At 39.2% G+C, this 13,690-nt stretch overlaps 1 protein-coding gene across 1 annotated transcript in view; it reads left to right on the top strand.

Moving 5' to 3' along the window:
- Window positions 1–8,924, top strand: part of LOC138738906 (rho guanine nucleotide exchange factor TIAM1-like) — a 273,989-nt gene extending 265,065 nt beyond the window's left edge. The window contains exon 31 of the mRNA XM_069890079.1: window positions 8,356–8,924. Coding sequence (XP_069746180.1) covers window positions 8,356–8,414 — 59 coding nt within the window. The 3' untranslated portion in view covers window positions 8,415–8,924. The remainder of the gene's footprint in view (window positions 1–8,355) is intronic.
- Window positions 8,925–13,690: the final 4,766 nt, after the last annotated feature.

The following is a 13,690-nucleotide window of genomic DNA, read 5'->3' as shown; positions in this document are numbered from 1 at the left end:
GGAGGATGTCAGGAAAATGCAGAGGGACTTGGACAGGTTGGGGGCGTGGGCTGCTGAATGGAAGATGACGTTCAATGTGAGCAAATGTGAGGTTATCCATTTTGGGGGCAATAATAGGAAAGCTGAGTATTATTTAAATGGAGACAAGCTAGGGAGTGGGGAGGTGCAAATGGATCTGGGTGTACTTGTTCACCGGTCACTGAAGGCTAACATGCAGGTTCAGAAAGCTGTGAAGAAGGCAAATGGCATGTTGGCTTTCATAAAGAGGGGATTGGAGTATAGGAACAGAGAGGCCCTTCTGCAGTTGTACAGGTCCCTGGTGAGACCCCACCTGGAGTATTGCATCCAGTTTTGGTCTCCAATTTTGAGGAAGGACATACTAGCTATAGAGGGTGTGCAGCGCAGATTTACAAGGTTAGTTCCAGGGATGGCGGGGTTGACATATGCTGAAAGGCTAGAAAAACTGGACTTGTATCCGATGGAGTTTAGAAGGATGAGGGGGGACATGATTGAGGTATACAAAATTATCAGGGGGATAGACAGGGTGAAGTCGGATTACTTGTTCCCAATGATGGGGGAGACGAGGACTAGAGGGCATAGTTTAAGAATACAGGGTAGGCCCTTTAGGACGGAGATGAGAAAACATTTTTTTACCCAGAGAAGTGTGAATCTTGGGAATGCTCTGCCACAGAGGGTGGTGGAGGCAGATTCGCTGATTATGTTCAAAAGAGAGTTAGATAAGACTCTATTGGACAAAGGAGTTAAGGGTTATGGGGATAAGGCTGGAAAGGGGTACTGATGGTAGTGATCAGCCATGATCTGTAAAATGGCGGTGCTGGCTCGACAGGCCAAAGGGCCTACTCCAGCTCCTATTGTCTATTGTCTATTGTCTAAAGGCTATAGAGAAATATTATTTATTGAATATTTTATTTCTCATTTGTTAATGCTTCTGGAAAGAATTTAACCAAAACTATTATTAAACATTAATTTTAATAAGAAAAAGTTTAACATTACATATGTTGAAAGAAGAGAAAACATGCAGATGTTGTTGAAAATTTTCAATAAATATTTAGTTTGGCCCACGACTTAGTCCAAGTTTTTAATTTTGGCCCTCTGTGAATTTGAGTTTGACACCCCTGACATAGAGGATTCAAGTTGGATATTATCCACCTTTTGAATGCTTCACCCACCTGTGTGAATGCATCAAAGACAAATTGGACGGTCTCAATTTACCCGGCTTTTATCCATCAAGGTAGGTAGTGTCAGGGGCGAAGCGGGGCTGTACTACACATCCCACCTCTTTTGCTTTGGGAAGCCAGCTTGCTGTGTAAAAGGACTCTGGTCTTCTGTGTGAACAAACAAGCCGGATTACAGAGATGAGTCGTGTATATGGCAATAACGATGCTTTTCAGTGTAAAAAAAGATAAGTGATGCAGCCAGTCAGAATGCTCTTCATGGTACGCCTGCAGAATTTTGCAAGAGTCTTTGGTGACATACCAAATCTCCTCAAATTCATAACAAAATACAGCCACTGGTGTGCCTTCTTCATGATAGCATGGACATGATGCTCCCAGGATAGGTCTTCAGAGATGTTGACACTCAGGAATCTGAGTGTCTTACCCTGTCCACTGCTGACCCCTTGATCAGAACTGGTATGTGTTCTCGGCTTCCTCTTCTTGAAATCCACAATCACTTCCTTACTTTTACCAAGGTTGAGTGCAGGATTGTTATTATGACATCACTCAACTAGTTGATCTATCTTACTCCTGTACACTTCCTCATTGCCGTCTATGATTCTGCCCTCAGCCATGGCATGATTGGCAAATTTGTAGATGGTATTTGAATTGTGGATGTAGAGAGAACAGAGCAGCATGTTGAAGACAAATCCTAGATGTGTGCCTGTGTTGATTGTCAGTGAGGAGAAGTTGTTATGAATCCGCACTGACTGGTCTTCTGATGAGGAAGACAAGGATCCAATTGCAGAGGGAAGTACAGAGACCCGGCTTTGAACCTTGTTAACAAGGTTGATGCTGTTGAAAGCTGAGCTATAATTGATTGATTAAAAGCAACCTGATATCCTGCAGGTATTGCTGTAATCCATGTGATCCAGGGCTGAGTGGAGAGTCTGTGAGATTACATCTGCTGTGGAACAATTGTGTCAATAGGCAAATTGCAGTGGGCCCAGGTCTTTGCTTAGTTAGGAGTTAATTCTGGCATGACCATTTCATTACAGTAGATGTGAGGGTGACTGGCTGATGGTCAATAAGGCACCTCACCCTGCTGTTTTTGGGCACTGATTTGATTGATGCCTTTTTGAAGCAGGTGGGAACCTCCAACTGCAGCAGGGAGAGACTGAAAATATCTAATCAAAGATTATTCTTTTATAACACTTTTGATGGCATTTTTAATAAACAGTTAATGTTGCAGATACCAGACCTTTCTGAAATCTCTAGCAAATCAAACGTGAATTTGGCATGAAAGATAGACGGACAGCCTGTGACAATTCACAGTTAGCTAACTCTTCTTCACTGTGTCCCTGGCTGATTTCCACCCGGAGTACATTTGGTCTGGGTTTACCCTCATTTCCATATAATGCAGCTTGCACTTCACATGGTCAGTGAGACTAGATTTCTTGCACTTAAATTCAGAAGAATGAGAGGAAACCTTGCAGAAACATAAAATTATGAAAGGGGTAGATAAGATGGAGGCAGGAAAATTGTTTTCACTGGTAAGTGAGACCAGAACTAGGGGACAAGGCCTCAAGATTCAGGGTAGTAGATTTAAGATGGAGATGAGGAAAATCTATTTCTCCCCAGAGAGTAGTGAATCTGGAATTCTTTACCCAGGGAAGTAGTTGAGGCTATTTCATTAAACATATTTAAGGTTCAGTTAGATAGATTTTTACATAAAAAAGGAATTAAGGGATATGGGAAAAGGTAGGTAGGTGGAGTTGAGTCAATGATCAGATCAGCAATTGTATACCTTTAGAAAAAATTACATATAGTTGAAGGAATTTAACTGAAAACGTTTCTAAAATGTGGGAACCATATATGGATTTTATGAATAAAACTCCATCCACATCTTCAACCTTGCCCACCCCTTTCAGTTAGAAATTATAAAAAAGTCAATATTATATATGTTAATAATATATGTAGAAAAAGGTGTTCTTTTTTCTTTTCTTTTTTTTTCTTTTGGGGGTTGGGGAGTAAAATAACAAAAATGTATAATTTTGAATGACTTATTAAGTTACTGTATTATTGAATTTATACTTTTTATTGATACAAATGATGAATAAAATTTTCCGCTGTGATGTTATTGAATGGCGGAACAGGCTTAATGGGCTGTACGGCCAACTCCTGCTCCTAGTTCTTATGTTCTAAATGCAGAATACCAAAACCTATTGCAGGCAATTTTCTGAATTGTACTTCATGATAGATGTGCCATTCCTTCCAGCAGCAGAGTTTGAGTTTGCTTGGTTTCCCCCTGCATTTTTATTGATAAGTCTACTCTTGTAATGTGTTCTGTTACAACTAGCTCCATCAAAACATTCATAAGAATTGTAATTGCAGTGCTATGGAGAAGAAAAATTAAGGAAATTATTTTTTTCTAATTATTTGTGTAATTTCCTTGTCTTTTTAATCATTAGGTACATGTGTTTCACTTACAATGTTTCTGATAGGTTTGAGAATTTACAATGATGCGGTCAAACCCATGCCAGCTAGTATAGGCTTCCAGAAGCGCTGAGTGGGTGATTGTTATTCAGCTCCCTGCCCCCCCCCCCCACCTTTTCATGTTAATTCATCAAGGCTTCGTTGATCAGCTCTGTGACTGTCCTGTCTCAATCAACCTGTCCTTCTGAATGTGGAAAGATATGTAAAGGTAAAGGTTCCATTGTTGTCATGTTATACTACATTTTGAATGTAAATTTAAAATTCTCTAACTTTGTCAATTGTAAGGAAGACAGAGAGTCGCCACTTTGTCAAGCTCTCCTCACAGAAATGAGGCCCCAATGTGGAATGAACTGGCGACCTCTAATTTACAAGACCAGTGCTCTAAACACCGAGGTTAGACAAATTGGGAATAAGGGCTATCCTGGTTGGAGAAATGGGGAATAAGGGAAACATGTTTCACTCAGAAAAATCCAGGACAAAATGTTTTCGCTGACTTCAACTCTGTAAATAACTTTTGACATGATGCACAATGTAAACAGCCCTCAAGTAGTTCAGTTATTGCTTCGCTATAAGTTTATGTGGATCTGCCAGCAGGTGGCAACCTTTACAATGTAATGGGAATCAAATCTTATGATTATGCCTTTTTTCAAATAACAAAATAATATGCCTTGTTTGTTTGAAGCTAAGGAACCCAGATAATAACAGCAGGAGTACACTGGTTTGTTTGAATAAGAGACAGTGGGAGATTGGATATAAAGCTGGTACAGAGTGTTGGGTTAATGTTTGCTTTGGATGAAAATATTCACCAGGGATGAATGGTGTTTATCGAACTGGATTTAAATGTTCTTCCGACACAAAACTGCAAACAGGACATTAATCAGCATTAATACAGAAAGAATGATGAAATGGGCAAACTCATGACAGCTGCAATTTACATGCTAAAGTGAAAGAAAGGTGGTGGTTTCCACTACTCCATGACATACCAAAATGCCAAAGTGAAATAGATTTAGTCTAAATGTAGAAAATGTGGCTATTTTGTGCATCCCAGTTCTCACAGCAATCAAACAATGACCACATCTTGTTCTTGTGATATTAATTGAAGGATAAATATTAGTAAGGATAATGAGATTAACTACCTTGTTCATCTTCAAAAATAGCACCATGGAATTTCTTGCATCCACCTCAGAACTTTGTTCTTCACTACTCTCCCTCCACTTCCCAACAATTTTTCTCTGTACTTGATTAAAAAGCGATTAACTTCTGATATTTTCCAATGATTAAAGGACATTGACCTGAAACCAATTGTTTCTGTCATCAGACATATGGCTAGATTACTTTCTATGCTTCTCTATATCAAACATCCTCATGACTGTTGTTCAGCATCAAAATTGATTGCCAACCATTGATTTTCTGATTCTTCTACCACATGCTTACAATGGGTAAAATTACCTTTGCCTATCATTTCTAAAAAATGTTGTGTGCAAGATAGCTTCCAATTATGAGGGAGCAAAACCTATAAATTGGTTCAATGCTGACTGGCTGGATCATGACCTGGTATGAGGGTGCCAATTACTCTGTGCAGAAAGCCCTGGAAAAGGTAGTGGGCACAGCCCAGTACATCACAGGCAAAACCCTCCCCACCATTAAGAAAATCTATATGGAACTCTGCCATCGGAGAGCAGTAGTAATCATCAAGGATCCACATCACCCTGAACACACTCTGTTCTTGTTGCTGCCATCATCAAGAAAGAGGTCTAACTGCCGCAAGATTCGCACCAGCAGGTTCAGGAACAGCTGTTACCCCTCCACCATCAGACTCCTTAACCACAAACTCAATCAGGGACTCATTTAAGGACTCTTACTTTTGCACATTATTATTATTGAATATTTATTTTCAGTATTACACAGTTTGAACTTTCTTCTTGCTTATATTTATCTTTTTGTATACATATCTTTTCTTGAGAACAAATTTTTGCAATATTGTTAAGTAGAAATTTTGCCTTGCCTGCAGGGTTGCATGTGATGTCAATGAATCCGAACTTTGAACAATCCAAGTTTGCCATTCAGCCACGTAGCCTGGACAGCTTTTCTCAACATTTCTTTGGCTATGGGCTGCCTTTGCTGTGAAGCAATTGAGTTTTTTTTCTGTACATTTTTCCTATCGACTACATGAAACACATAAAATGTATGTATGTTACATGAGGTGAAAAGAAAACAAGGCTTTTACTTAAATGTGCTATGGCTCCAAGGGAGACTGTAGGGCCTCTGTTGAGAATGGCTGGTTTAAATAAACTCTTTCTCATTCAGTTGAGAATGACTGGTTTAAATAAACTCTTTCTCACTTAAAGTCCAATTGAAATGCCTGGTTTTCAACTGTGGCTGAATTGTGCATTAATTAAGTCCTTCTACCTGCTCTATGTTCCAACGGCATCTACAAAGACAATAGATCTTTGCATTGCATCACTCAGGTTTCAGAACCTTCCAAGAAGCTTCCTAAAAGTTTTGCAAGACTTGCTTGGTATGGAAAGAAAGTTCATATGTAAATGAGGTGTTATCGTCAACATTAGTCATGTAGTTACAGTATAAATTTGTGGGTTTTTTGTTTCAAGTATTGCCTCTATTATTACAAATTATTAACTTCCTGTGCTGAGTTTTTTTTTAATTTTGAAAGAAATTTTAATTAACCATGTAACTTTTTTCATAAGGTTTGCTTCCTGAAATAAAATGGGGGATATGATAAACAACTTCAAGCTGAACACAAAGATAATTTCAGATTTGCTATCCCATGTAGGAAGTTGGAGAAAAATTAAATGAACTTTTGTTGAATTTATCATGTTTAGTCGCATAATGATGCTGACACATTGAGATAGTTCAACTGACCTAAAAATGTTTTGCCACCGATTTTTGTTTGTTCTCAGCATCTGATGCCTCTCGTGTCAGGGTCCACCAATAGGCAGCCAGCATTGATGGATTTCAGTTGCTCTGATACCACTTTTCCAAAGTTACAATGCCCTGGTGAAACCTTTCACCATGTACATCACTGACTGCACCAAAATCAACAGGAAAGTCCAAGGGCGAATGAAGAAAATAAATTTTCAATGATGTGTAGCACTTCATGGTTTTATATGCTTGGTAGACTTAAAATATGACAAAAATAGGTAATTTTAAAAAAGATACATGATAAGAAAATTTTAAGGTGGTTTTCTTGATCAGCAGCACAAAATCCATAAAATACACCTGTGTTCAGGAAGAAAATTCTTTGTTGATCAGTGTAATTAAAACATTTTGTCCAACTATGGATGCTTTTTTTTAAGAAGAATGGTGAGCCTGTGGGGAAGGTACAGCGAAAATTATTAATATCATAAAGGATTATGCCAGGTATGAGAAGCTTTTTATTATTGATACTCTTTTTATTGGAAGATTAAGGCATCCAACAAGAGTTTTGAAAGATATTCGGGGAATAGTCCAAACACAGGCTGTCAGTTAACAAAAAATTCAGTCTAAAGACCTTCAGTCTCTGATTCATACTTGAGCACCAACCACGGGCATTTACTGAATGGGATGTCCTTAACGTGAAGGACAATGTAAAAATCCAAACTGTACAATGTATAGGCTCCAGAGTATTACAATAAAAGCTGCATATTTGGAGCTACATCTTTCAGATGAGATCGCAGATGGAGGTCCTGCAGAAGATCCCATTATATTATTTTGAGGAATAGAGGATCTCATCATGGCCCCTTGCATATTTTTCCCTGAACAGGTACCTCAAAGAAAATCATCTAATCACACATGGAATTTTCCCAAGGATTAAAACCGACCTTTGAAATACTTAAAACAGTGACTGCATATCAGATTGGCTGTTTGGTGCTCTGGGTTTATCTTCAAATTTAAGGGAAAGGGGGAGAAGTTTCAATGGAAAAGAATATTGTGGTCAGTAACGTGCAGAATTCACACGGCATTTTGAAAAGATTGCTGATTAATATTTAATAATATTTTTGAAAGGTGATTCTTTTGCTGAATATGATTCTGGATGGTGATCAATAAATTTCTAATGTAAATATTAAGTAGTTTTAAAGAAACATCAGGACTCCTTTTTGAGAGCATTTCAAAAAATTCCATTTTCAACGTGAATGCAGTCAAACCGGAGATAACATTTTAAGAAATTGAATTTGTTCAGTCCTCCAGCTTTTGTACACAACGGTGTTTTGTTCATGGAGCCTATTGACAATTACATACTTAAAATTCTTCAGATTTGATGGACACTGGACCAAGGGTGACATTAGAAAATGGATCATTTATTCTCAGTGCTATAATAAAACTTTGCTATGTAGTCCTTCACTTGTACAACTCGTAATTATTATGCTAATGAACTTAATTTTTCCCTCCTCATTGCCAGTGTTGTGACAGACTGTAGGTGTTTATTTTTTAAATCTTGATTACCTTTTATCAAGATTTTAAAAGTCCTTAATGTACTTTTCTATGCAAGCTATCAAGTTTTGGTTTGATAGCAATACTGATTTGGAACTTTGAGAATATGAAATGGGTTTTATATAAATCTGTTCCTTGATTTGATACCTTTTAAATTTTATTAAAAGGGCAAAGCAAAGTTTTCTTTTCCAGAAAATACCCAAAGAATGTATATAATTCAATAAAATGCCTTTCTTGTTTACAATTCACCCATCAGTACTGATCCCAGACTCGAATCGAGGACTGATAGTGCTGCCAGGTACAGGGATTGACTGACAAAGACTGTAAACCTAGCCGTTACCACCACAAAATATGTAAAATATCAAGTGGGAGCGATGTTCAGTGCTTCGCCAATCAGATGGAGGACTGCCGATCTTTGCACGTGGAAGATTTCACCTAGATTTTAAGGAAGGTTGGAATGCTGAATGTTGTTAGACCAGAATCCTTTCCACAAAGATTACCACTCCCACTTTTATCGTCCAAAGTGAACACAAAACCAACACATTCACACCCACTTCCATTAACTTTTGCTTGAGTATCAGTAGGCAAGAGGTAAAGTAACAAGTGAATTTCATCAGTTCTTAGCAGTGGATGTTTAAAAATAATGTAGGATCAGAGCTGTCCTTGACCCATTTTTGATTAACAGAGTTGATAAAATTCATGCCAATTACTGAGAAAAAAGTTAACTGTGTTTGTTCTTATCTCTTCTTCATGTACAGTTGGAGCAAGTAAATGTTCTTGGCACCACATTCAGCCCATTGGTTTTTGAGTTGCAGTCAATTTAACTTTGAATTGAGTCCAGATAATTATTGGTGAAAATGTTGAAAGCTACTGCTCCACGAGAATAAGTTGCCTTTGAAGTGAGCTTGTGCAACACAAGTTTCAAGTGGCAGTTTTGAGCTTTCTGCTTTCAAACAACAGGTTTATGAATTTGTCGCACATAAAGTTGATGGAAAATCTGCTCCTGGAGAAATTTTAGGGTTAATGAGTTAAATTTCTACTAGGTTCAGTAGTAACACGTTGACTGGATGCTTTCATTTATTGCTGGCTGTGAGTTAAAATGCAACATAATGGAATGTGAATGATCAGGCCAGTGAATATGGAGGAAAATAACTGCAGAATAACACTTCCAATGTTATTTTTAATCTAAGGAAATCAAAAAGCTGTTTGGGGAAATGTGATGCAGTCTTTTCATTTTGGGCAGTCAGTTGAAGTCTGTGGATTTTCACCATTAGGTTATTTCTATATCTCTTCACAACATAGAGGAGGCTATTTTTAACTTAAGAATCTGTGACAGTTCACAGAGCAACCCCATTACCCTATAACCAATCCTCTTCACATTCCCATTAACTCCCCTCAGATTCTGAAATTCCATCTTGTCTCCCTTTCCTCTATTGATGATGTGTAGCAGGAATTTTAAATAAGGCTCAAAGAATTATCGAGGATCCCTACCACTCATCACACTGTGCATTTAACCAACTACCATCTGGAAGGAAGTATGAGCATCAAAATCAGGGCTGCCAGACTGGGAAATAGGTTCTTCCTGCAGGCTGTGAGATTGATAAATGTATTCCTGGGACTTTGGGTCTCTTATAAATGAACTGTAAATTATTCTGAAATACTTATACAATACATTTATTTTGTATCATATTTTTATGTATACGTGTGATTATTGTGTTGGGTATTGTGTGTCCGCACTGTGGGCTAAAGAAACGCTGACTATCTGTAGTCAGACGATAATAAACTTGAACTTGATATTTTAAATATTTTAAAGAAAAAGTAGCTTTAATTCCTTTTGATCTATAAATTAAAAGCTGTGAATTTTATTTATCTTAATTTATAATGTTCATTTTTGTTTAATAAAATATTTTGGCTTCCATTAATAAGAATCGCTATTACTCTTTATCATAAAATATTGGCTGCTGAATTTCACTCGAAGTTTGATAAACTGTAACCTGAGAGCAGAATTCTGTTTTGCAGTTGGTTTGCTGCTTCTTACTGAGCAATGGCTCTGTGCCTTGGTTATTCGTGCATAGGATTTCTTTACTGTATAGGATTTAGATAGTTTGCCTCCAGGAGGAGTGAATTCTGATTTCATTTTGAGGAGGAGTTGAGAACTTTTTCAAATCTTTGAATCTCTTTTCCATTATAGCCAGACAATCAATTGCATCAAATAATTCTATTGCAATGACATAGAATAAATCAGGATGAGGAAGATGTTCAGAACCCTTGATTTCCATTTCCTGGCAAATTACTCGGCCATAGTTTACAAGATTAGGATATTTCTACAGCTTTGTGGCTATCACACAATTGGTCCCTATTTTTACCCTCAGCACCCTCACTCTCTTCTGCAACACAGTCCAACTGTCTCATTTATCTTTCAGCAAAGAACTATTTTAATCTTAAATCTGTGACTTCTCCTATTACACCAACAAAGGAACAGAATTAAACAATTTAGCCTCTCAAACTGGATGCATTAATGTTGTTTAGGTACCTACAAATATCCCATTTCCATTGCTTTACAAGAAAGGAATTTGGTCATTGGGATATGCTTTATCTGGATTGGATCGCTGTTGTTTTCCTTCAAGAGAAGACAATTGAAAGTCAGAGAGAAGCCCAAACAGATGGAATGGGACAACATAAATATAGTGACAGATGGTAATTTATCTGAGCTCATTGACTTCAGTAAAGCTCTATGATACTTGTGACATCTTATTGTTTCTTGTTTTATGGAGTTTGCCTTCACCATTGGATACAGATGCAGAGTCAATGTCAGAAGAAATCTAATTGGGGTGCATTAAGGTAACCGTGGGGGGGGGGGGCACAAACTCTCATTCAAGAACTCACTCAGCAGGGGGATGGGGAGCAGATGCCATACCTGCCATGGACTCCTCCGTCCGCTGTGCCGTCACACTTGCCCTGTCTAGGAGCCTGTCTCCTTCCTGTCCGCCCCTCCCTCCATCAGTCTGACTGCTGCTCTCACCCCCTCCATGTGGGGAAAGAGGGGCTGTAGATGGAGACACTTGCTGCTCTAGGTGATGACAGGAACACTTCTCCCTGATTGGCACCCTTGCACTCACCCCTACCTCCCCCTGCCCCTTTCCTGAATATTGCTGTGGTAATATTTACAAAGTTGACTGGTTGATAATTTAATGAGAGGGCGCTGGAGAGAGAAAACAAACCTAAAACCAGGTCAGAGCTGTTGTAGAAATTTGAAACTAAAATGATGGTGCCCAGCAGTTGATAGTAGTGTCTGTGGAAGTGGATTGATTTTATATTTGGATAATCTTATATTGGAACTGTTCAGTGCATTAAGTCCCCTATTTTTGTTGGAATTGATATTAAGTCCCAAGGCCAGATTAAACACAAGCTGGTGCTCCTGAAGTTCAAACTCAGCCTTATTAGAAAGTGCAGAAGCCAAAAACGTATGGGGCAAGGCTCAGGATTACCCTGTGAACTAAATAAAGCCACTCTGTAAAGCTATGATCCAACCTGCATTTGGTGCTCTGATGCAGAGGAATCCACATTACGAACACCAAATGCACTGCACTGGAATGAAAAAAGTGCAAGTGAATCATTTCCTTCATTTGAAGGATTGTTTGGGACTGTAGATGGTGGGATAAAACAAGTTAACAGAAAGGGTCTTTTACCTGAAATTATGACTCTTTTTCTCTTTATCACATGCTGCTTGGCATGCTTAGTATTTCTCATCTGTGCAGCTTTTTATTTTCAAGTTCATTGTTATTTTTCACAGGACAACCAAAAATATTCATCCCAACCCAAATGATAAGATTCTATTGAAGTGTTGTCATTAATGAAATCCCCTCCACCTCCTGTTCCCATCTGCCCACCATCCCTCCATGTGCTGCTCCAAAGAGTTCAACTGCTTGATCTTAATGTTGGTGGCTCCGTACATGCTTTTAGCGGCCTGAAGAAATTGGTTCGGTCTAAAATTGGTCCATTAAGAATGGAAAAGGGTGGAATTATTACCGGAAACAAGGAGATGGCTGAGGAATTTAACAAATACTTTGCAACTGTCTTCACCAAGGAGGATATAGGTTATGGTCAGTTAGGGGGTAGTGGTCATGCGGTATCAAGAGACTTGGGGAACTTTTCTGGGGAAGTAGGGGATCTAATGGTTATCCGGATCCAGAAGCAGGAGGTTGTGAGTAAATTGTTGGGACTGAGAGCTGATAAATCCCCAGGGCCTGATGGGCTGCATCCCAGGGTGCTTAAAGAAGTTGATATGGAAATTGTGGAGGCACTGGTCGACATTTTCCAAAGTTCCGTAGATTCGGGGGAGGACCCTGAGGATTGGAGAGTGGCTGATGTGGTGCCGATTTTTAAGAAGGGAGGGAGGGAGAAAACGGGAAATTATAGACCAGTCAGCCTGACGTCATTGGTGGAGAAGATATTGGAATCTATCATAAAAGGAGTAATAGCAGAACACTTAGTCAGTAATAATAGTATAAGGGCTAGTCAGCATGGATTCCTTAAGGGTAAGTCATGCTTGACTAACCTTCTGGAATTTTTCGAGTATGTGACAGAGAGGGTGGACTTGGGAGAGCCAGTGGATGTGGTGTATTTGGACTTCCAGAAGGCCTTTGATAAGGTACCGCACGGAAGACTAGTGGGCAAGATCAGGGAGCATGGTATTGGAGGTAAGGTGCTGACATGGATAGGAAATTGGTTAAGAAATAGGAAACAAAGGGTGGGAGTAAGCGTGTCTTTTTCAGGATGGCAGTATGTGACGAGTGGAGTGCCGCAGGGATCGGTATTGGGTCCTCAGTTGTTTGTAATTTATGTAAATGATTTGGATGAGGGGATTATTAATAACATGAGCAAATTTGCAGATGACACTAAACTGGGTGGCAGTGTGGGGTGTGAGGAGGATGTCAGGAAAATGCAGAGGGACTTGGACAGGTTGGGGGAGTGGGCTGCTGAATGGAAGATGACGTTCAATGTGAGCAAATGTGAGGTTATCCATTTTGGGGGCAATAATAGGAAAGCTGAGTATTATTTAAATGGAGACAAGCTAGGGAGTGGGGAGGTGCAAATGGATCTGGGTGTACTTGTTCACCGGTCACTGAAGGCTAACATGCAGGTTCAGAAAGCTGTGAAGAAGGCAAATGGCATGTTGGCTTTCATAAAGAGGGGATTGAGTATAGGAACAGAGACGCCCTTCTGCAGTTGTACCAGGTGAGACCCCACCTGGAGTATTGCGTCCAGTTCTGGTCTCCAATTTTGGGGAAGGACATACTAGCTATAGAAGGTGTACAGCGCAGATTTACAAGGTTAGTTCCAGGGATGGCGGGGTTGACATATGCAGAAAGGCTAGAAAAACTGGACTTGTATCCGATGGAGTTTAGAAGGATGAGGGGGGACATGATTGAGGTATACAAAATTATCAGGGGGATAGACAGGGTGAAGTCGGATTACTTGTTCCCGATGATGGGGGAGACGAGGACTAGAGGGCATAGTTTAAGAATACAGGGTAGGCCCTTTAGGACGGAGATGAGAAAACATTTTTTTATCCAGAGAAGTGTGAACCT

This window comes from Narcine bancroftii, chromosome 7 (genome assembly GCF_036971445.1).
Source record: "Narcine bancroftii isolate sNarBan1 chromosome 7, sNarBan1.hap1, whole genome shotgun sequence".
NCBI lineage: Eukaryota > Metazoa > Chordata > Chondrichthyes > Torpediniformes > Narcinidae > Narcine > Narcine bancroftii.
Note: the sequence above shows the minus strand (reverse complement) of the source record. Positions and strands in the feature narration are given on the sequence as shown.